General features: G+C 42.7%; 1 protein-coding gene across 3 annotated transcripts in view; it reads right to left on the bottom strand.

Annotated features, from left to right (window-relative positions):
• The window catches only part of LOC122540083 (ephrin type-B receptor 2), a 699339-nt gene that overhangs the window by 109319 nt on the left and 567350 nt on the right, over positions 1-22670 (bottom strand). For all 3 annotated transcript variants that reach the window (XM_087980658.1, XM_087980660.1, XM_087980659.1), the window contains one exon: positions 10382-10449. In XM_087980658.1, the coding sequence (XP_087836784.1) occupies positions 10382-10449 (68 nt within the window). The remainder of the gene's footprint in view (positions 1-10381; positions 10450-22670) is intronic.

The raw sequence follows: 22670 nt of genomic DNA, 5'->3' as shown, positions 1-22670 counted from the left end.
CCCACAGTCCAAAGATGTGTAGGCCAGGTGAATTGGCCATCGTAAATTGCCCATAGTGTTAGGTGCATTAGTCAGAGGGAAATGGGTCTGGGTGGGTTACTCTTCGGAGGGTCAGTGTGGATTGTTTGGGCCGAAGGGCCTATTTCCACACTGTAGGGAATCGAATCTAATCAATCAAAAGATTGAAAACAGCCGTGAGCGGCACGGTGGCACAGTGGTTAGCACTGCTGCCTCACAGCGCCAGAGACCCGGGTTCAATTCCCGCCTCAGGCGACTGACTGTGTGGAGTTTGCACATTCTCCCCGTGTCTGCATGGGTTTCCTCCAGGTGCTCCGGTTTCCTCCCACAGTCCAAAGATGTGCAGGCCAGGTGAATTGGCCATGCTAAATTGTCCGTAGTGTTAGGTAAGGGGTAAAGGTAGGGGAATGGGTGGGTTGCGCTTCGGCGGGTCGGTGTGGACTTGTTGGGCCGAAGGGCCTGTTTCCACACTGTAAGTAATCTAATCTAATCTAATCGAAGCCTGATCTCTGGTTGAATCACAACCCGTTCTTTATGAATTCTACCACTGCAAATCTATCTCAATCTATTTGAACATGAAAGTCACCCATGTTTAAGATACTACTTTTATGTGCCCTCATTACCTCCTGATTTATCAATCTGTCCCTCAGGACAACTGCTGTTCGGCAGCCTTTAGATTACTCCTACCAGTGTCTTCATCCGCCTGTTATTTCTTACCTCTATCCATCTGGATTCCATATCTTTTGTATCAGACTATTTCTTGCTTTGTATGTATTCCATCCTGAACTGTCAAATTTCCCCATTCCCTTTTCATTCTGCCTTCTCTTTTCAAAAGTCATATATCCCTGCATACTTAGTTCTAGCTGGTCATCTGTTTGTAACCATATCTCTGCAATGGTTGTAAGAATGTATCCTCTATATTGCGGGTAATTTCATTTATTTTATTGTCAATACTTTGTGCATTACAGTAAAGAACTCAACGTTTGTGAGAAGATTTGTAGCTCGGGTGCTCGTTGTTGTGGTTCTGTTCGCCGAGCTGGGAATTTGTGTTGCAGACGTTTCGTCCCCTGTCCAGGTGACATCCTCAGTACTTGGGAGCCTCCTGTGAAGCGCTTCTGTGATCTTTCCTCCGGCATTCGTAGTGGTTTGAATCTGCCGCTTCCGGTTGTCAGTTCCAGCTGTCCATTGCAGTGGTCGGTATATTGGGTTCAGGTCGATGTGCTTATTGATTGAATCTGTGGATGAGTGCCATGCCTCTAGGAATTCCCTGGCTGTTCTCTGTTTGGCTTGTCCTATAATGGTGGTGTTGTCCCAGTCGAATTCATGTTGCTTGTCATCTGCATGTGTGGCTACGAAGGATAGCTGGTTGTGTCGTTTCGTGGACATCATCAGAAATATACACATAGACAAGAAAGAAACCATGGTCTCATTCGATGTAACGGCACTGTTCACCTCTATCGACAAAACCCTAGCCAGAGAAACAATAGCCAATCTGCTGGACATACAGAACAGACAACAGGACGTTGAACCTATCAACAAAGACGGCATACTCAAACTACTGGACCTGTGCCTCACAACACACTTCACATTCAACAACCAAATATCTGAACAAATCAATGGCACACCCATGGGCTCACCCATCTCTGGACTCATAGCAGAAGTGGTAATGCAAAGATTAGAACAAACTGTCTTACCGCAAATTCAACCCAAACTCTGGGTCAGATATGTGGATGACACCTTTGTAATCATTAAAAACACAGAAATAGAGAACACACACCAGATCATCAACGCCACACTCACAGGAATCCGATTCACTAGAGAGGAAGAAAAGGACAACCAACGCCCTTTCCTAGACGTGATGGTACACAGAACACCGAACGGAGAATTCACCACAAAGGTATACAGGAAAGCCACACACACAGACCAAATCCTGAACTACGAAAGCAACCACCCCAACACACACAAAAGAAGTTGCATCAAGACACTATTCAAAAGGGCCACAACACTCTGCAGTACACCAGAACTGCAAAAAGAGGAAGAAGAACACCTATACAATGTATTCGCCAAAAATGGATACCCGTGTAATTTCATCAACAGATGCCTAAGGGAAAGACAACGGAATGAGGACATGCCGCAACCCAAAGGACTAGCCACAACACCATACATCAAGAGCATTTCCGAACTGACAGCCAGACTACTGCGACCACTAGGACTCATAACAGCACACAAACCAACAGCCACTCTCAGACAATACACCAGAACGAAGGACCCAATACCCAGCATGAGCAAAACCAATGTAGTGTACAAAATTCCATGCAAGGACTGCACAAAACACTACATAGGACAAACAGGAAGACAGCTAACGATCCGCATCCATGAACACCAACTAGCCACGAAAAGACACAACCAGCTATCCTTCGTAGCCACACACGCAGATGACAAGCAACATGAATTCGACTGGGACAACACTACTATTATAGGACAAGCCAAACAGAGAACAGCCAGGGAATTCCTAGACAATTCCACAGATTCAATCAATAAGCACATCGACCTGGACCCAATACACCGGCCACTGCAGCAGATAGCTGGAACTGACAACCGGAAGCGGCAGATTCAAACCACTACAAATGCCGGAGAAAAGATCACAGATGCGCTTCACAGGAGGCTCCCAAGCACTGAGGATGTCACCTAGACGGTACGAAACGTCTGCAACACAAATTCCCAGCTCGGCAAACCGAACCACAACAACAGCAAAGAACTATTAATTATGCCATTTTACGACTTTCCCCCTTGTCCCCTAATTATTGCAATTTTTCTATATTTGTACACTCCTGTCCAACTCTGAATAGCATTATTCCAAATACTTGCTCTATATTGCTGTTGTATCCTTTTACTTTGCAAGCCTATATTTCCCCTCTTCCAATCTCCTATTCCTCTAATTTGGTAAACATCCTCTCAAACAAACTTAAAGTATTTGAAAATTGCTTACAAATGGTTGACAGCCAAAACTAGGTAACTGATGAACTATCCATTATGGAGAAGGTCCTACCAAAGAGGGGACTGTCTATAAGGATTGTAATGAAGGCAACTAGGTGGACCTCATACGATAAAAGTTCCTGATTGGGGCATTAATCTGGCTCATCAGGGAGCCCTGGCTGACAGATAAGGACAGGAGTGTCAGACATCCTGTGCAATCTGACAGCTGGCTCTGAGGGAGCTGGACCAGTGTAAAGGACTTTCCACAGTAAATAAAGGGTGAGTTCGTGATGGGATCCTAGCCTCTCTGAAATTATTTCAGTGTCCTGGATTAATTTTACATAATGAAACTGGCCAAGTGTTTAGAACATCAGTGGGGTGGGGAGGGATGAGGGGTATTTTTTAGACAGAGATCATAACTCTGTTAGATTCAAGGTTTTTATTGAAAAAGACTAGTATGGCCTGAAATCAAAGATGTGGAAGCTTTAGAGACGATGCAGAGGAGATTTACCAGGATGCTGCCTAGACTGGAGGGCATGTCTTATGAAGAAAGGTTGAGGGAGCTAAGGCTTTTCTCATTAGAGCAAAACAGAATGAGAGGTGACCCGACAGAGGTGTACAAGATGTTGTAGATAGAATAGATAGCCAAAGACTTTTCCCCATGACAGAAATGGCTATCACAAGAGGGCTTAATTTAAAGGTAATTGGTAGAAGGATTAAGGGGAGATATCAGAGGTAGGTTCTTTATTCAGAGAGTGGTGGGTGTGTGGCATGCACTGCTAGCAGTGGTAGTAGAGTCAGACACATAAGGGACATTTAAGTGACTCTTGGATAGGCACATGGTAGTTAGTACAATGAAAGCTATGTAGGTTAGTTTTATGTTAGATAGTATAGAAGGCTAGCACAACAACGAAGGTCGAAGGACCTGTACTGTGCTATATCATTCTATGATCTTTGTGCTTATGTCAGCATGGTTTTAAAGGGAGATCATGTCTGATCAATCTGATTGAAGTTTTCAAAGACATGACCGGGTGTGCAGATGAGGGCAATGCTTTTTGATGTCATGTGCATGGACTCAACAAGGCCTTTGATAAGGTTCTGCATGGAAAACAAATTGCAAATGGGATTCATGGAAATTTGGCAAATTGGATCTAGAATTAGCTGAGTGGCAGGAAGCAGAGGGGGACAATTGAGGATTTTTTTTTGTAACTGGAAGCCTGCGTCCTTATGATGTCCACTTGTGTAACGATGCTGTGGCTTTAAGAAGTTATTTTATCCTGTTTTGTTTTGAAGAGAAGTTCCAGTAAATCAGAGATGTAGAGGAAAGGATAGCAAAGATGATTCTTGATAGGAGTGAGAGAGACAGGGTAGTTATCATTGGGGACTTCAACTTTCTAAATATTGACTGGGAACACTATATTACGAGTACTATAGATGGGACAGTTTTTGTCCAATGTGTGCAGGAGGGCTTCCTGACACAGTATGTAGACAGGCCAACAAGGGGCGAAGCCACATTAGATTTGGTACTGGGTAATGAGCCCGGCCAGGTGTTAGACTTGGAAGTAGGTGAGCACTTTGGTGATAGCGATCACAATTCTGTTATGTTTACTTTAGTGATAGAAAGGGATAGGTGTATACCACTGGGCAAGAGTTACAGCTGGGGGAAAGGCAATTACGATCGATTAGGCAAGATTTAGGAAGCATAGGATGGGGAAGGAAACTGCAGGGGATGGGCATATTAGAAATGTGGAGCTTATTCAAGGAAAAGCTCCTGAGTGTCCTAGATAAGTATGTACCTGTCAGGCAGGAAGGAAGCTGGAGAGTGCGGGAGCCGTGGTTTACGAAGGAAGTGAAATCTCTGGTTAAGAGGAAGAAGAAGGCTTATGTTAGGATGAGATGTGAAGGCTCAGTTAGGGAGCTTGAGGGTTACAAGGTAGCCAGTGAAGACCTAAAGAGAGCTCAAAAGAGCCAGCAGGAGACGTGAGAAGTTGTTGGCGGATAGGATCAGGGTAAATCCTAAGGCTTTCTATAGGTATTTAAGGAATAAAAGAATGATGAGAGTAAGATTAGGGCCAATCAAGGATAGTAATGGGAAGTTGTATGTGGAGTCAGAGGAGATAGGGAAAGCACTAAATGAATATTTTTCAACAGTATTTTCACTCTAGATAACAACAATGTTGTCGAGGAGAATACTAAGATACAGGCTACTAGACTAGGTGGGATTGAGGTTCACAAGGAAGAGGTATTAGAAATCCTGCAGAGTGTGAAAATAGATAAATCCCCTGGGCCGGATGGGATTTATCCTAGGATCCTCTGGGAAGCCAGGGAGGAGATTGCTGAGCCTTTGGCATTGATCTTTAAATCGTCATTGTCTACAGGAATAGTGCTAGAATACTGGAGGATAGCAAATGTGGTTCCCCTGTTCAAGAAGGGAAGTAGAGACAACCCTGGTAATTATAGACCAGTTGTTGGTAAAGTATTGGAAAAGGTTATAAGAGAAAGGATTTATAATCATCTAGAAAAGAATAATTTGATTAGGGATAGTCAGCATGGTTTTGTGAAGGGTAGGTCACAAACCTTATTGAGTTCTTTGAGAAGGCGACCAAACAGGTAGATGAGAGTAAACCGGTTGATGTGGTGTATATGGATTTCAGCAAGGCTTTTGATAAAGTTCCCCACAGTAGGCTATTGTACAAAATGCGGAGGAATGGGATTGTGGAAGATATAGCAGTTTGGATCAGTAATTGGCTTGCTGAAAGAAGACAGAGGATGGTGGTTAATGGGAAATGTTCATCCTGGAGTCCAGTTACTAGTGGTGTACCGCAAGAGTCGGTGTTGGGTCCACTGCTGTTTGTCTTTTTTATAAACGACCTGGATGAGGGCGTAGAAGGCTGGGTCAGTCAATTTGCAGACGACACTAAGGTCGGTGGAGTTGTGGATAGTGACAAAGGATGTTGTAGGTTACAGAGAGACATAGATAAGCTGCAGAGCTGGGCTGAAAGGTGGCAAATGGAGTTTAATGCGGCCAAGTGTGAGGTGATTCACTTTGGTCGGAGTAACCGGAATGCAAAGTACTGGGTTAATGGTAAGATTCTTGGTAGTGTAGATGAGCAGAGAGATCTCGGTGTCCAGGTACACAGATCCTTGAAAGTTGCCACCCAGGTTGACAGGGTTGTTAAGAAGGCATACAGTGTTTTAGCTTTTATTAGTAGAGGGATCGAGTTCCGGAACCATGAGGTTATGCTACAGCTGTACAAAACTCTGGTGCAGCCGCACTTGGAGTATTGTGTACAGTTCTGGTCACCGCATTATAGGAAGGATGTGGAAGCTTTGGAAAGGGTGCAGAGGAGATTTAATAGGATGTTGCCTGGTATGGAGGGAAGGTCTTACGAGGAAAGGCTGAGGGACTTGAGGCTGTTTTCATTGGAGAGAAGAAGATTGAGAGGTGACTTAATAGAGACATATAAGATAATCAGAGGGTTAGATAGGGTGGACAGGCAGAGTCTTTTTCCAAGTATGGTGACAGTGAGCACAAGGGGGCATAGCTTTAAATTGAGGGGTGATAGATATAGGACAGATGTCAGACATAGTATCCTAACTCAGAGAGTAGTAAGGGTATGGAATGCTTTGCCTGCAACGGTAGTAGATTCGTCAACTTTAAGTACATTTAAGTCGTCATTGGACAAGCATATGGACGTACATGAAATAGTTTAGGTTAGATGGGTATGACAGCTTGGTGCAACATCGCGGGCCGAAGGGCCTGTACTGTGCTGTAATGTTCTATGTAAATACCTTGTGATGCCTTGGGATTTTATTTTTAAAGTTGGAACAAATAGAAGCAGGCTGGATGAGTGTGGCCAGCTCTCAAAGGCCAGGTTTCTAGTCTTTTTTTTTGCCTTTAGGTTTAGCTTTCAGCAGCTGCTGTTGTGGACTTGAAGTAAAAGCAGTTATTTCTTTCCTCTCTCGATTCCAGCCAAAAGCTGGGGCTTCTCTTCCTAGGATGCTAGATTGCATACAAGACAAAATCTGAATTTCCCTTTTTACCAAAGTGTGTTTATGTATGTTACTATATTGGAACAGTTAATTAGTAACAGTTACTGCACCTATTATTCTGTTATGTTTTCTAATAGAGTTGTTATTCTGAATGCTTATAGTTTAACTGTGTAGAGGGGAACCTCGATTATCCAAAGATGAATTATCCGAACATCAGATCTGATGGAGATCTCGAGCCGTCCTGCTAGAAACATTATATCAAAAACGTGTTTCCAACACTGATCGAGTCCTATGCTTACACTGATTAAAAGTGAACTCGGCTTACTAAAATGCTGCTGAGAACAGTCCTGGGCCGATGGGAGCCCAGGCACTGTCTCCAAATGACCAACTGCTTGCCCACGCTCTCTCCCCACACACTTTCCCTGGAGTTCTACACAGGGGTATACCCTAAACCACCCTTCCCTAGATAATCTCTCCAATATTGTCCGATACAAAGCAAATTTGGAACCTGTCAAAAGGTTGAGTAAACATTTGTGTGTGTCTGTCTGTGTGCGCATGTGCATGTTATTTGGAGACTCACCCGCAACCATCACCCCCCAGGTAAGCAAGTTCAGCTGGGGGAGGGGGGGGGGTGCGGGCATGGGGATGGTGTTGGACAGGTTTGGGGAAGGAAGGGGGTGGTGTTGGACGGGTTTGTGGGGAGAGCGGGGGAGCGGTGTTGGATGGGGATAGGGCAGTATTAGACAGGGGGCTGAGGGCGGTGTTGGATGGGTTGGGGGGGGGGCGGGGGTGGGGGGGCAGAGTGGAGCGGTGTTGGCCAGGGTTTAGGGTGCTCGTGCACAGTGTGCTGCTGCTTAATCTCCTGAACAGGGACCGGACTTAACAGAAAACTCCCAGCCTCAGAGGAAAGGCATTGAATCAATTAACCGAATAATCAATTATCCAAATGGTATAGTGCCCACCCATCTCGTTCGGATAATCGAGGTTCCTCTGCATAAGTAAATTGTATTTTGCTTAATGTCGAGCAGTTTGACTCGTGGCATTGTATCTGGAACACATCACTTAACATCTGCCTTGAAAATAATTTAGATCTAGGCTACCTTCTTAAATTATTTTGAGGGGAACTGGTCTGGTCCATGGTATTTGAATTTAGAAAGGTTAGGTAAGAAAATAAATAAGTTAGGTAAGCAAGTTCATGGATAATACAAAAATTGGTACTGTGGTAAACAATGAGGAAGATATTTTTAGATTTAGGAGGATGTAGATGGACATAGATGGCCTGGTCAGATGGACTGAATAGTGCAAAAGGCAACTCAATCCAGTCAAGTGTGATATGATGCAATTCAGCATGACAAATAATGCAAGGGAATACGGGATGATGGTAGAACCCTGGGAAGCACTGACAATCAAGCGACCCTTGATGGCCACGTGCACCAGCAGATCTAAATACAGTACTAAATGTAATGAGAGTTTCCACCCCAATTCTGTTACAGGCAGTGTGTTCCATATTGTCACTACCCTTGGGGTTAAAAAAAGGTTCCTCATATCCTTTCTAAACCATCTGCCCCTTCCCTTCAACCTATGACCTCTGGTCATTGATCCCTCCTATCTCTACTATCCATGCTCCTCACAATAATATCTTGGTAAGTCTCCTCTGTACCCTCTCCAGTGCAATCACACCACTCATCTAAGGTGGTTTTCAGAACTGCACACAATACTCTAGTTGCTGCCTAACCAAAGTTTTATACAGCTTCATTTTACTTTCCCTACTCTTAAACTCTATGCTTCAGCTAATAAAAGCAAGTAGCCCATTTTCTTAACCACTTTATCTACCTGCCAACTTAAAGGATTACTGGAAATGCACACTAAGATCCTTCTGATCTTTGGTACTTCCCAGTATTCATCATGTATTCTCTTACTTTCTTTGTCCTGAGGTTGAACAAGCACCTTAATTAGCCTTTCATTAACAAAACAGGGGGTTCAATAGGCCTGGGGGTTGTTTCTGGGGGGAATGGGAAGGCAGTGGGATAGCAACTGGTTTTATTTTTCATTGTCTTTTATATATATTCATTGCAGTCCCCAAAACCCCAAACTGGCCTCCCCCACACCCACACCCACACCCACCCCCAACTTCACCATTGCTTTTCTGTGGCAGTAGTGTATGTTATCAGCAGAAAGCACAAAGCGACTCGGAAGTTTCTTTCACCTGCACCTTCCAAAACTGCAACTCTACCACCTCAATTGTCATCCAACAGGTTTACTTTGAAGCACTAGCTTTGGAAGCGCTGCTCCTTCATCAGGTGGTTGTCAGCCACAACCACCTGATGAAGGAGTGACGCACCAAAAGCTAGTGCTTCAAAGTAAACCTGTTGGACTATAACCTGGTGTTGTGGGATTTTTAACTTTGTACAACCCAGTCCAATACTGGCACCTCCAAATCATGATCTCGGTTGTCAGATACAACCACATGTGAATGCCCCTCTAAATAATATGGCACCTTAGAAATATATCACAACTTTCTCACTGTTACTGAGTCAAGATCCTGGAACATGCTTCCTTCCGTAAATGCATAGGATCATAAAATCCCTACAGTGTGGAAACAGGACCTTTAGCCCAACAAGTCCACACTGATCCTCTGAACAGTAACCCACCCAAACCGATTCCCCACCTTATATTTACCCCTGACTAATGCACCTAACCTACACATCCTCCAACAATTTAGCATGACCAATTCACCTAACTTGCACATCTTTGCATTGTGGGAGGAAACTGGAGCACTCGAAGGAACCCATGCAGACATGGGGAGAATGTGCAAATCCACACAGACAGTTGCCCGAGGCTGGAATCCAACCTGGGTCACTGGCGCTGTGAGGCAGCTGTGCTAACCACTGAGCCACTGTACCACTGTATGTAGGCTGGGTGGACTTGACTAGCTTAAGATGGTGACTGAGTGTAACCACCTCAAGGGCAGTTTAGAGTGGACCAGAAATACAGACTTTGCCAGGAATATTCAAACTGCATGAAACATATACTTAAAATTGTGTTCTGGAAAATTAGATGACATTGGTTAAATACATAGCAGTGAATGGATGTGTCAACAGTATTTGTGTTATGTTGTCAACTGGAAGCGGCAGCATCTTGAGTGTCTTTTTGCATTCAGAAGGTGGATTTGTATGAATCAAGTTACCATTCCTGATCTCACAGAGTTTTCAATGAAAATGGGAAGATCCTGGTCACAATCAAAGCTCGGAATTTCACACGTTTCATGTGAACAATTGCCCTCTGCAGGACCTGACTGAATGTTGGAGTGTTCCAAGGAATGTGTTGAAACTTCCTCCTCAATCTTATTTTTTGAGTTTATGAAGACAAAATATGTTGAGATTTTTGAACTTACCATGGCCACTCGTGTAATGTTGTAGTTTATCTGTGTATTCCAAATCTGCCCGCTCAAAACCTCGTCTCCTGAAAGTGAATCAAGTTAGAACTGCTGTCAATGTTTACAAGATAACAGCTGATGTTTGATCAGTAAATTACAATCTACTATTTGTTTCATACAACCAAAGAAATGCAGAACCTCACATCAGGAATCTATTCAAGCTATTGCGCTTGTGCTGGAAAGAGCAGCTTTTTAATGTCCCGTATCCCTACTTTTTGTTCATGAGATTTTTTTATCTTCCATGAATTTTTTATTCTCCAGTACCTGTGCAATTCCCTCCTAAAATTATTTATGGGCTCAGCTTCTTACACCATTTCAGTTTGAAGAAAAAGTCTTATCTCTCCTCTCAATCTTTTGTCAATGATTTTATATCTATGACATCTGCTTATTATTCACTTGCTTTTTCTCAATCTATTCAGTATCAAAATCTCTCAACATCCCGAAACCCCTCTGAGGGCATCTCTCAACATACTCTGTTAAAAGAACGAGCTTAAATTTTCCATTCTTTGATCTGAACTGAAGTCCCTCATCCCTGGTAACATCCTGATAAAACTCTAGATTTTTCTAAAGTCTTTATATAATTCCTGAAGAATAGGGCAATACACCGACTGTGACCTAACAGTAATTTATAGTTTCAGTTGTTCTTTTGCTTTTATATTACACTCCTCGGTTTATCAATGTAAACAGTCTTATTAACCACTTATCAATTTGGACTGTCAATTGTAAGGATATAAAGGTGAACATCATGATCTCTGTGCTCACCCTCACATTTCAAAATTGTGCCATTATTGGATAATCGATATTAATTATTTGATAAAGTATATCATATCACATTTTCCCTCATTGTTAGGACTGTCATTTTATTTTGTGTTTTTTAAAATTGTTGACCGAAATGAAAAAAAACCTGTTTTAAAACAAATGTTTTGAAAGAATGTTTGCATGTTTTGAAAAGCAATTAATCTGACACTCAAAGCAAGCATTGTAAATAGCTGTTTGAACAAGCAACAACTGAAGTGGTTGCGGATGAACAGGAGCTGAGGTATTGTGTATAAATGCAAAAGAGTGGCAATAAAAAGTTAATAGGGCTACAAAATAATGACCAGCTATTGATGACAAAGGCCTTTTGCCTTCCAACAACAATAAGAATATTAGAGTTTTAATTAGTAGTGTCATATGACAATGGTTTTTAAATGTTTACCTGGAGTTAGCGTTTAATTACTTGTAATAAATAGTAACCCTTGCTACATGCAGAAACCAGGTCCTGATTTCTATCAAGCTAGTCAGAAAAATCAGGCAATTTGGGACACTTTGTGCACTGATTTTAAGCCTATTATAATAAGTGACAGCTCTGGGAATAGCAGGGGTTAATTTCGAGCACACTGCCCAGTGAGTCGTGACTATCCTGAAACCTATAACTATCCTGAACACTGTCTTTCATGTAACCACGCTTTGAACCATTTGTAAATTAAACAGAGATTAATAGTCAATGATTATTTTTCTGCAGGAAGAAAGTTTGTTGTGCAGTTCCCCAAAAGTTGTTATTGGGACACTTGGTTTTCCTGTAATATACTGATGATCTGAATCTGGGTCAGCAAGGGATAACTTTAAAATTTTTAGACATCATTAAACTTGAATGAATTGTAAATTGAGGAGGACAGTGCAGAACTCCAAAAGAATATTGCCAACTTGGTGGGGATAGGTGGCAGATGAAGTTCAGTGCAGAGAAGTGTGACATAATGCACTTTGGTTGGAAGAACTTTGAAAGGCAATACAAAATATGGAATACAATTATAAAAGGGGATGTAGAAGCAGTGCAGAAAATGGGGGAGATACTAAACGAGTATTTTGTATCAGTGTTTACTGGGTAGAGGGACATGGAAGATATACAATGTCGGGAAATAGATGGTGACACTTTCCAAAATGTCCCTATTACAGAGGAGGAAGTGCTGGATGTCTTGAAACACAAAGGTGGATAAATCCCCAGGACCTGATCAGGTGTACCCTAGAACTCTGTGGGAAGCTAGAGAAGTGATTGCTGGGCCTCTTGCTGAGATATTTGTATCATCGATTGTCACAGGTGAGGTGCTAGAAGACTGGAGGTTGATTAACGTGGTGCCACTGTTTAAGAAGGGTGGTAAGGACAAGCCAGAGAACTATAGACCAGTGAGCCTTATGTCGGTGGTGGACAAGTTGTTGGAGGGAATACTGAGGGACAGGATTTACATGTATTTGGAAAGGCAAGGGCTGATTAGGGATAGTCAACGTGGCTTTGCGCGTGGGAAATCATGTCTCACAAACTTGATTGAGTTTTTTGAAGAAGTAACAAAGAGGATTGACGAGGGTAGAGCGGTAGATGTGATCTTTAGGGACTTCAGTAAGACGTTTGACAAGGTTTCCCATGGGACACTGATTTGCAAGGTAATGGAATACAGGGAGAACTAGCCATTTGGATACAGAACTGGCTCAAAGGTAGAAGACAGGGGATGGTGGTGGACGGTTGCTTTTCAGACTGGAGGCCTGTGACCAGTGGAGTGCCAAAAGGATCTGTGCTGGGTCCTCTAGCTTTTTGTCATTTACATAAATGATTTGGATCCGAACATAAGAGGTACAGTTAGTAAATTTGCAGATGACACCAAAATTGGAGGTGTAGTGGACAGCGAAGATGGTTACCTCAGATTACAACAGGATCTTGACCAGATGGGCCAATGGGCTGAGAAGTGGCAGATGGAGTTTAATTCAAATAAATGCGAGGTGATGCATTTTGGGAAAGCAAATCTTAGCGGGACTTATACACATAATGGTAAGGTCCTAGGGTGTGTTGCTGAACAAAGATACCTTGGAGTGCAGGTTCAAAGCTCCTTGAAAGTGGATTCACAGATAGATAGTGAAGAAGGCATTTGGTATGGTTTCTTTTATTGGTCAGAGTATCAGTATTGGTCAGAGTAATCAGTCAGAGTATTGAGTACAGGAGTTGGGAGGTCATGTTGCGGTTGTACAGGACATTGGTTAGGCCACTGTTGGAATATTGCGTGCAATTCTGGTCTTATTCCTATCAGAAAGATGTTGTGAAACTTGAAAGGATTCAGAAAAGATTTACAAGCAGGGTTGGAGGATTTGAGTGTAGGGAGAGGTTGAACAGGCTGGGGCTTTTTTCCCTGGAGCATCAGAGGCAGAGGGGTGACCATATAGAGGTTTACAAAATTACATAGAACATAGAACAAGGTAGCGCAGAACAGGCTCTTTGGCCCTCAATGTTGCGCCGACCTGTGAACTATTCTCAGCTTGTCCCCCTACACTATCCCCAAATCATCCATGTGCTTATCTAAGAATTGTTTAAATCTCCCTAATGTGGCTGAGTTGACTACATTAGCAGGTAGGACATTCCACGCCCTTACCACTCTCTGCGTAAAGAACCTGCCTCTGACATCTGTCTTAAATCTATCACCCCTCAACTTGTAGTTATGCCCCTTCGTACAAGCTGATGTCATCATCCTCAGAAAACGTCTTTCACTGTCTACCTTATCTAATCCTCTGATCATCTTGTATGTCTCTTTCAAATCCCCCCTTAGCCTTCTTCTTTCCAATGAGAACAGACCCAAGTCTCTCAGCCTTTCTTCATAAGATCTTCCCTCCAGACCAGGCCACATCCTGGTAAATCTCCTCTGCACCTTTTCCAATGCTTCCACATCCTCCCTGTAATGGGGCAACCAGAACTGTACAGAATATTCCAAGTGTGGCCGCACTAGCGTTTTGCATAGTTATGAGGGGCATGGATAGGATAAATAGACAAAGTCTTTTCTCTGGGGTCAGGGCATAGGTTTAGGGTGAGAGGGGAAAGATACAAAAGAGACCTAAAGGGCAACTTTTTCACACAGGGGATGGTGCCAGAGGAAGTGATGGAGGCTAGTACAGTTGCAACATTTAAAAGGCATTTGGATGGATATATGAATAGGAAGGGTTTGGAGGGATGTGGACTGGGTGCTGGCAGGTGGAACTAGATTGGGTTGGGATATCTGGTCGGCATGGACGGGTTGGACCAAAGGGTCTGTTTCCGTGCTGTACATCTCTATGACTCTAAAATTGAGTGTATATATGTAGAGATCATTGAAAGAGGCAGAACAGTTGGAGACCGCAGTTAATAAAGCTTACAAGGTCCTTGGCTTTATTAAGTGGGTCATGGAATACATGAACGGGGAGGTGATGTTGAATATGTGCAAGACAGCCATTAGACCTCAGCTGGTCTAGTATTGTGCACAGTTGTGGGCACCAAATTAGAGGGAAAACATGAATGTTTTGGAGAGAGTACAGAAACAAATTACAAAAATGGTCCCAGGATTGAGAAACCTCAGTTATAAGGATAGACTGAAGAAGCTGGAATTGTTCTCCTTGGAGGGAAGAAAGCTGAAGAGAAATTTTGATAGAGGTTTTCAAAAGCCTCAACTGGATAAAGTAGATAAAGAGAAGCTGTTACTGCTTTTAAAAAAATAAAAGGACACTAGGGCAAATGATGAGCAAATGAAGTAAATGTGCTGTAGTAATTAGTAGTTAGGGTGTGGAATGCATTGACTAGAAACTGAAACAACTCGACGAAAGCTGGTATCTTGTCAGCATGTCACCCTTTACTTACATAGAACATAGAAGAATACAGCGCAGTACAGGCCCTTTGGCCCTCGATGTTGCGCCGATCCAAGCCCACCTAACCTACACTAGCCCACTATCCTCCATATGCCTATCCAATGCCCGCTTGAATGCCCATCAAGAGGGAGAGTCCACCACTGCTACTGGCAGGGCATTCCATGAACTCACGACTCGCTGAGTAAAGAACCTAACATCTGTCCTATACCTACCACCCCTTAATTTAAAGCTATGCCCCTCGTAATAGCTGACTCCATATGTGGAAAAAGGTTCTCACGGTCAACCCTATCTAAACCCCTAATCATCTTGTACACCTCTATCAAGTCACCCCTAAACCTTCTTTTCTCCAATGAAAACAACCCCAAGTGCCTCAGCCTTTCCTCATACGATCTTCCTACCATACCAGGCAACATCCTGGTAAACCTCCTCTGCACCCGTTCCACTGCCTCCACATCCTTCCTATAGTATGGCGACCAAAACTGCACGCAATACTCCAGGTGCGGCCGCACCAGAGTCTTATACAACTGAAACATGATCTCAGGACTCCGGAACTCAATTCCTCTACCAATAAAAGCCAGTACGCCATATGCCTTCTTCACCGCACTATTTACCTGGGTGGCAACTTTCAGAGATCTGTGTACATGGACACCAAGATCCCTCTGCTCATCCACACTACCAAGTATCCGACCATTAGCCCAGTACCCCATCTTTTTGTTACTCTTACCAAAGTGAATCACCTCACACTTAGCTACATTGAACTCCATTTGCCACCTTTCTGCCCAGTTCTGCAGCTTATCTATACACATGGGAGAAAGTGAGGACAGCAGATGCTGGAGATCAGAGTCAAAAAGTGTGGTTCTGGAAAAGCACAGCAGGTCACGCAGCATCTGAGGAGCAAGAGAGTCAACATTTTGAGCATAAGCTCTTTGTCAGGAAAAGCTTATGCTCGAAATGTCAACTCTCCTGCTCCTCAGATGCTACCTGACTGGCTGTGCTTTTCCAGCACCACACTTTACTTACACATGCATAGTACATGACATTGACACAGCTAGCTCAGAGCCGCCTCCTAGAGCAAGCAGAACCCACCAACATTCCTATTTATGTCAGCCACGGCTCCCTAATTGGACTGGTTAACACCCGTAATCAGGGAACTCATACTCTATGAGGTCATCTGACTGATCTCATTCCAATCATAACAGAAATGTGTTGGATGCAAGTTCATTTGAAGCATTCAATAGGGCATTGGATGACTATTTGGACACAAATGGTGCTCAGGGATATGGGAAAAGGCAGGAGATCGTCATTACATAACACAGCGGATGCAGGGAAGTTGACTGCAAAAGAATAGTTGTCTTTTGCACTGTAACAGTTCTGTGATGCTGTAACTCAAGTTGAGTTCATTATTAAAACTGAAAAGGTGAATGAAAATGAAAGCTAACTTCAGGCAAAATCACTGCAAACCACTTTGCAGTTTGTAAAATATACTTTCATCACCAAACTTTGCTTCCTACCATTGAGTCCATTTAGAATCGACACCACTGCTCTGCCCTTCACTCTGAGCTGGCTTCTTCTCATATGCCTCTTGTTTTGCATTTTGGCAAATGTGTCCTGAACTTTCATTTATACAACATCTCCTATGCTGCTGGATTGATCTTCTGTTTCCTCAGCAAGGAATTCTATTAAATCTTCCAATTTGTGCCAGAGGCCTGCACCCAGTGTTGATCAGACAGAAAATTACCCACTTACCTGAATACATTGAAAAAAGATTGAGGCTCGATTAGCAGAAGAGCTCACTCACTGCAGAAACCTTTGCATAGAGCAGCAAACACAATTTGGACAGTAGCCACAAACCCATTTTGTGGTCCCAGTTGCTGTCTTCTGCTTAGTGATTAAAGGTCCCAGTGTTTGTCAGTGTTATCATAAATGTATGAGAGAGTGAATGGGTGGGTAGCTGAGTCAGCAGGAAAGAGAGGTAAGGCTGCTAAGCAGGGTGCCAGGTGAGTGGGCTGTTAGATGACTGGGTTGGTAGCTTCATAGAATCCTTACAGAGTGGAAACTGGTCATTCAGCCCATCGAAAATACACCGATCCCTGAAGAGCATCCCACCCAGATCCACCCCTACACTGTTCCAAGAACCCTGCATTCCCCATGGCTAATCCATTATGCACATCCCTGGACACTATGCACAATTTAGCATGGTCAATCCACCTAATTTGCACATATTTGGACTGGAGGAGGAAACCGGAGCACTGTGCAGAGGTGGGTGAATGTGCAAACTCTATACGGACAGTTACCTGAGGCGAGATGATTAGGGGGTTAGATAGGGTTGACAGTGTGAACCTTTTCCTGCGTATGGAGTCGGGTATTACAAGGGGGCATAGCTTTAAATTAAGGGGGGGTAGATATAGGACTGAAGTTAGGGGTAGGTTCTTCACTCAGCGAGTCGTAAGTTCATGGAATGCCCTGCCAGTAGCAGTGGTGGACTCTCCCTCTTTATGGGCATTTAAGCGGGCATTGGATAGGTATATGGAGGATAGTGGGTTAGTATAGGTTAGGTGGGCTTGGATCGGCGCAACATCGAGGGCCAAAGGGCCTGTACTGCGCTGTATTCTTCTATGTTCTATGTTCTATGAGACATGGAGGTCCTGGGCCTCCTTCACCGCCGCTCCCTCACCATCCGACGCCTGGAGGAAGAACGCCTCATCTTCCGCCTCGGAACACTTCAACCCCAGGGCATCAATGTGGACTTCAACAGTTTCCTCATTTCCCCTTCCCCCACCTCACCCTAGTTCCAAACTTCCAGCTCAGCACTGTCCCCATGACTTGTCCTACCTGCCTATCTTCCTTTCCACCTATCCACTCCCCCCTCCCTCCCCCCCGATCTAACACCTTCATCCCCTTCCCCACTCACCCATAGTACTCTATGCTACTTTCACCCCACCCCCACCCTCCTCTCATTTATCTCTCCACCCTGCAGGCACTCTGCCTGTATTCCTGATGAAGGGCTTTTGCCCGAAATGTCGATTTTCCTGCTCCTCGGATGCTGCCTGAACTGCTGTGCTTTTCCAGCACCACTCTAATCTAGAACCTGAGGCAGGAAACGAACCCAGGTCCCTGGTGTTATGAGGCAGCAGTGCTGACCACTGAGCCACCTTGACACCACAAGATGGCAGATGGCAGCAGAGTAGAGTGGTTGGTAAGGTGGGTCAAGGGGAGTCAGGGATGGTTCCGTGTGACTGATTAGCTGGCCAGTTCTGCAGCCACCCAGGAATGAGACTAGGATCTTTCTGTCTAATATTTCCTGAGTAACACTTTTGTGAGTTGTGCAGCTCTCTCTGGAGCATGTTGGGTGAAATGGCCTTCTTCTGTACTGTATGATTCTACACAGATAACTATGTCAGAACTGTCAGCTTTAGCTCAGAGTTAGAACCATAACACATTACACTGTTCTGACAGTTTCTGATGGACACAATTCTCTATATTACTGTGACAGCTGGCATTGATGAAATACGCAGCAGCATCAAATTCGGAGAATTTTGAGTGTGCTCACTTCTGCCAAGGCTCAGATGATTCAGGCCAATAACAACCGCCAGTCATCCAGCACTTTCTTTCATTCAGTCAGGATTGAATGATTGTGGTCTATGACCCTGCTGTACTAAGCCAGCTTCTTTTTGACATTCCACCTGGATTTGTTTTAACACTTAACACGTGATTTTGAAACATGGGGAACATGAAGATTTTCTTTTGGCTATTAATTAAATGAATTCCCCTTGTTTTGGCTACTTATATGCAATGGCTTGAATGCAATGCACTCCGCTACTTTTATCTTGCAACCTCTCTTTGTCATATTTCTTTCAATTTCCTCCTTTATTATTAAATTCATCATGCTTATGACTTCACTGTGGGAGGCGATTCAGCCAATCGTCCATGCACTGACTCTTTTGTAGCTCAATCCATTAAATTCCACTGCCCTTTCTTTTCCGCCTTTCCTGTAATTTATCCAAATATTTGTCTGACCCCTTTTGATGGTTCTATGCAATCAACCCGTCATTTCTGGCATTTGAGGCCATTCAGCCCATTGAGTCTATGCCATCTCAACTGTCATGGATTAAATAAAGGACAAAATGACCTCTTAAAGAAAGGTTTTGAGACAGAGGTAGTGAGCTGTCTACTTAGAAACAGCTTGGGAGGCTATTATAAAAATTGGAAGAATAGAAGCAGCCTGAGTGGGTGTGGCGAGCTCTCACAGACCAGGATTTCTAAGTTTTTTTTAAGCTGCTAGAGTTTTGAAGAAGTAGAAGCTATCTTTTCCCTCCGTTGGTTACAGCTGTAAGCTGGGGGTTCTCTGTGTTGTTGGGTTACTTGTGAGACAAATCAATTTTCTGAAATTGCTTTATTGCCAAGGGTTGTGTTTATGGAATGCTACTAAATTGGAACAGTAGTCCAATTAGTCCTTCTTCTGTCATAGTCATAGTTACTGTATCTATTCTTCTGTTAAGTTTTCCAATGGATTAAGTTATTGTAAGTTCTTCTTTCTTTTGTTGTATTTGTTGAGCTTGAAGAAGTCACTGCAGGAGTTTTACAGAAAGTGAGCAAGGCAAAGCTTTTGGAATTGGCAGACCAGCTGGAGTTGGGGTTGCTTTTGTCCGTGCGAAAAGGGGAAGCAATTGCAGCAATAGCTCGATATTTATGATTGCTGGAAATGCCATCGGAATCTTTAGAAATGGCTAAACTTTAATTGCAAATAAGTAGCTTGAATTAGAGGAAAAAGAAAGGGAGAAGGAAATGAAACAGTTTGAATTGCAATTGAAAGGAGAGGAAAAGCAGATAGAGTGAGAAGAAACAACAGAAGAAGAGAATAGCCTTTATTGTTACATATACTCAAACAGTATAGTGAAAACTTTAAACATTGCCAATTACATACCAACTTAGAAACAAACATACCCGAGGCACAGCTATTTTAGATGAGAGAGAAGAAAATCAAAAATAAAGAGAATTTGAATTTCAGAATTTGGTGGTGAGAGAAGAAAGTCGACTTAAAAAGGTGGAGGCAAAGGTAGAAGGTAGGCTTATTGATGAGGACAGTGATGACAGGCAAACTCATCATAGCCAAAGGCGCAGTGGGGATATGTTTAAATATGTCCAGCACTACCCAAGTTCAATAAGGATGCAGAAGCCTTTTTTCATTTGATTTGAGAAAGTGGCTAAACAAATGAAATGGATGGTGATTATGTGGGTATTGTTGATCCAAACATAGTTTATGAGGTATTTGTGTCACTATCAGAGGAAGTATCTGGGGAGTATGAGGTCAAAAATGTCATCTTTAGTGCATCTGGACTAACCACAGAAGCCGACAGGCAATGTTTCAGGAATTTAAGAAGTGACCCTGGTCAAATGTACATTGAGTTTGAAAGAATCAAACAAAGTAATATTGATAAATGGTTAATGGCATTGAAAATAGATCAAACATAAGACACGCTTAGAGAGACAAATATTTTGGAAATCCACTTCCTGAAGTATTGAGAACTCATGTGAAAGAGCAGAGAGTTAAAAATACAAGATGAGCAGAGGAAATGGCTGATTAGTTTGAGATGGTCTATAAATCAAGTTTGGCTTCCTTTATTAATCTCAGTCTGAGAGTGATAGAAATTGGAGAAAACAAAAATCATCAGATGATATGGGAAAAGGCGATCTTGTTGAAGAGAGTTTACCACAGGATAAAAAGGAAACCATGAAGGGAAAAAGAGAAGTAGAAAAGCTCATATGTTTTCACTACAATAAAGTAGACTGTGGGATTTGGTTTAGCTCAGTTGGCTGGATTGTTGGTTTTGCAGAGCAGTGTGATGCCAATAGCGAGGGCTCAATTCCCATCACTGGTTGAGGTTACCATGAAGGACCCTCCTTCTCAACCTCTTCCCTCACCTGGTAGACCTCAGGTTTTTAACCAGTCACTTCTCTCTAATGAACCCCTGTGGTCTGGTAAGACTATGGCCACACAATACAGAAGTAGACTGCATGAAGTCGTAGTGTTGTTGGTTTAGAAAAACACAGGGAAGACAGATGGGGGAAAACAGGATAAACCAATGAGTTTTGTTGAAGCGTTAAAGTAAAGCATGGGAGAATCTAAAAAGCTGCATCAGAACATATAACCTTGTCAAGATTGGTTGTGAAGAAACTGCCAGATCGCCTTAAAGAATTTCCTTGCGAGGGTAAAGTTTACTTGTATATGGCAGGAGGAGCAGGTAAAGAAATTAAAACTTTAAGAGATACAGGAGCATGTCAATCTTTGATATTGAGAGATGAGGAGATACGTAATTCAGAAGAAGTATTGTGAGAAAAGATGGTCAGAAGAGCAGTCTTCCAATATACAAAGTTGGAGAGTCTGCTGAAAAGTGGTGAAGTGGTGGTAGGAATAATAGAGGAATTTTCAGTTCCAGGTATACAGTTACTCCTTGGTAATGACGTACTTGAATATCAGGTGGGAGTAATGCCTACATGGTTGAAAGGCCAGTGGAAAAATCAGACAACTGAGGTACTACAGGAAATATATCCTGGGATTTTTCTTGACTTCAAAAGAATAAAGATAAGGAAGTTGAAGTACAATTATCAGAGACCATGTTTGATCAAATGGTTGAGCAAAAACAAGAAAAGATGGAGGACAAAGTGGATATTTTTAGTTCAGAGAAATCAACAGCATTACAATAGAAAGTAAAAAAACTAAAACAGTTGTATCAAAAGGCATGCACAAGTGTTTCACAGAACATAACTATCCTAAAATTGATACCTTGATGAGAAAATGGAGACCATCACATGTTCAGGTGAATGAGAAGAAATGGGCATTACGTTGTATTATAAACTGGTGGGTTATAGAAAAACAGATGTGTGTGTAGTATATGGAATATCAATAGGAGGTCATTTGGGAGTAAAACTCAAGTCAAAATCCAAAAACAGTTTTATTGGTTTGGACTTCATAATGATGTGGTTGAATTTTGCTGCACCTGTCATATGTGTCAGGTAATTAGAAAACCTCAGGCAGTGATAAGATCAGCACCCTTAACATCCATTCCTGTATTTGACTGACTTTTTATAAGAAATTGGTGAGTCACAGTTCAGAGATCACATTTTTGTCAAATTTTAGGGCAGGATTAAATACAGCAAGTGAGTTGGCTAGACAGCACTTAAAGGTAGGCAATAGTGAGGACTTCAGATGCTGGAGATCAAAGTCAAGATTAGAGTGGTGCTGGAAAAGCACAGCAGGTCAGGTAGCATCCGAGAAACAGGAAAATCAATGTTTTGGCCAAAAGCCCTTCATCAGGAATGAGGATGTTGCTTAATTGGAATGGCATTTCCCATATCAATATAATGTGTAATTAGATTAGTACTTCCCAGCACTTAAAGGTAGCACAGCATGTAATGAAACAGGAAGCAGACAAGAAATCAAAAATTCACAATTTTGTGAGTTGAGATAAAGTGTTAGTGTTACTTCCAGTGAGAGGTGAAAATGTAAAAACAAGGTTTAGTTGGTCTTATAAAATTAAAAGGAAATTGAGTGAGACAAATTATTTGATAAGAATGCCAGATAGAAAGAGATCTCACAGTGTGTGCAATGTGA

This window comes from Chiloscyllium plagiosum, unplaced genomic scaffold, assembly GCF_037043375.1.
Source record: "Chiloscyllium plagiosum isolate Xiang-an unplaced genomic scaffold, Cpla_swu_hap1 HiC_scaffold_37, whole genome shotgun sequence".
NCBI lineage: Eukaryota > Metazoa > Chordata > Chondrichthyes > Orectolobiformes > Hemiscylliidae > Chiloscyllium > Chiloscyllium plagiosum.
The sequence above is the reverse complement of the archived record's forward strand: the minus strand, read 5'-3'. Positions and strand labels throughout refer to the sequence as shown.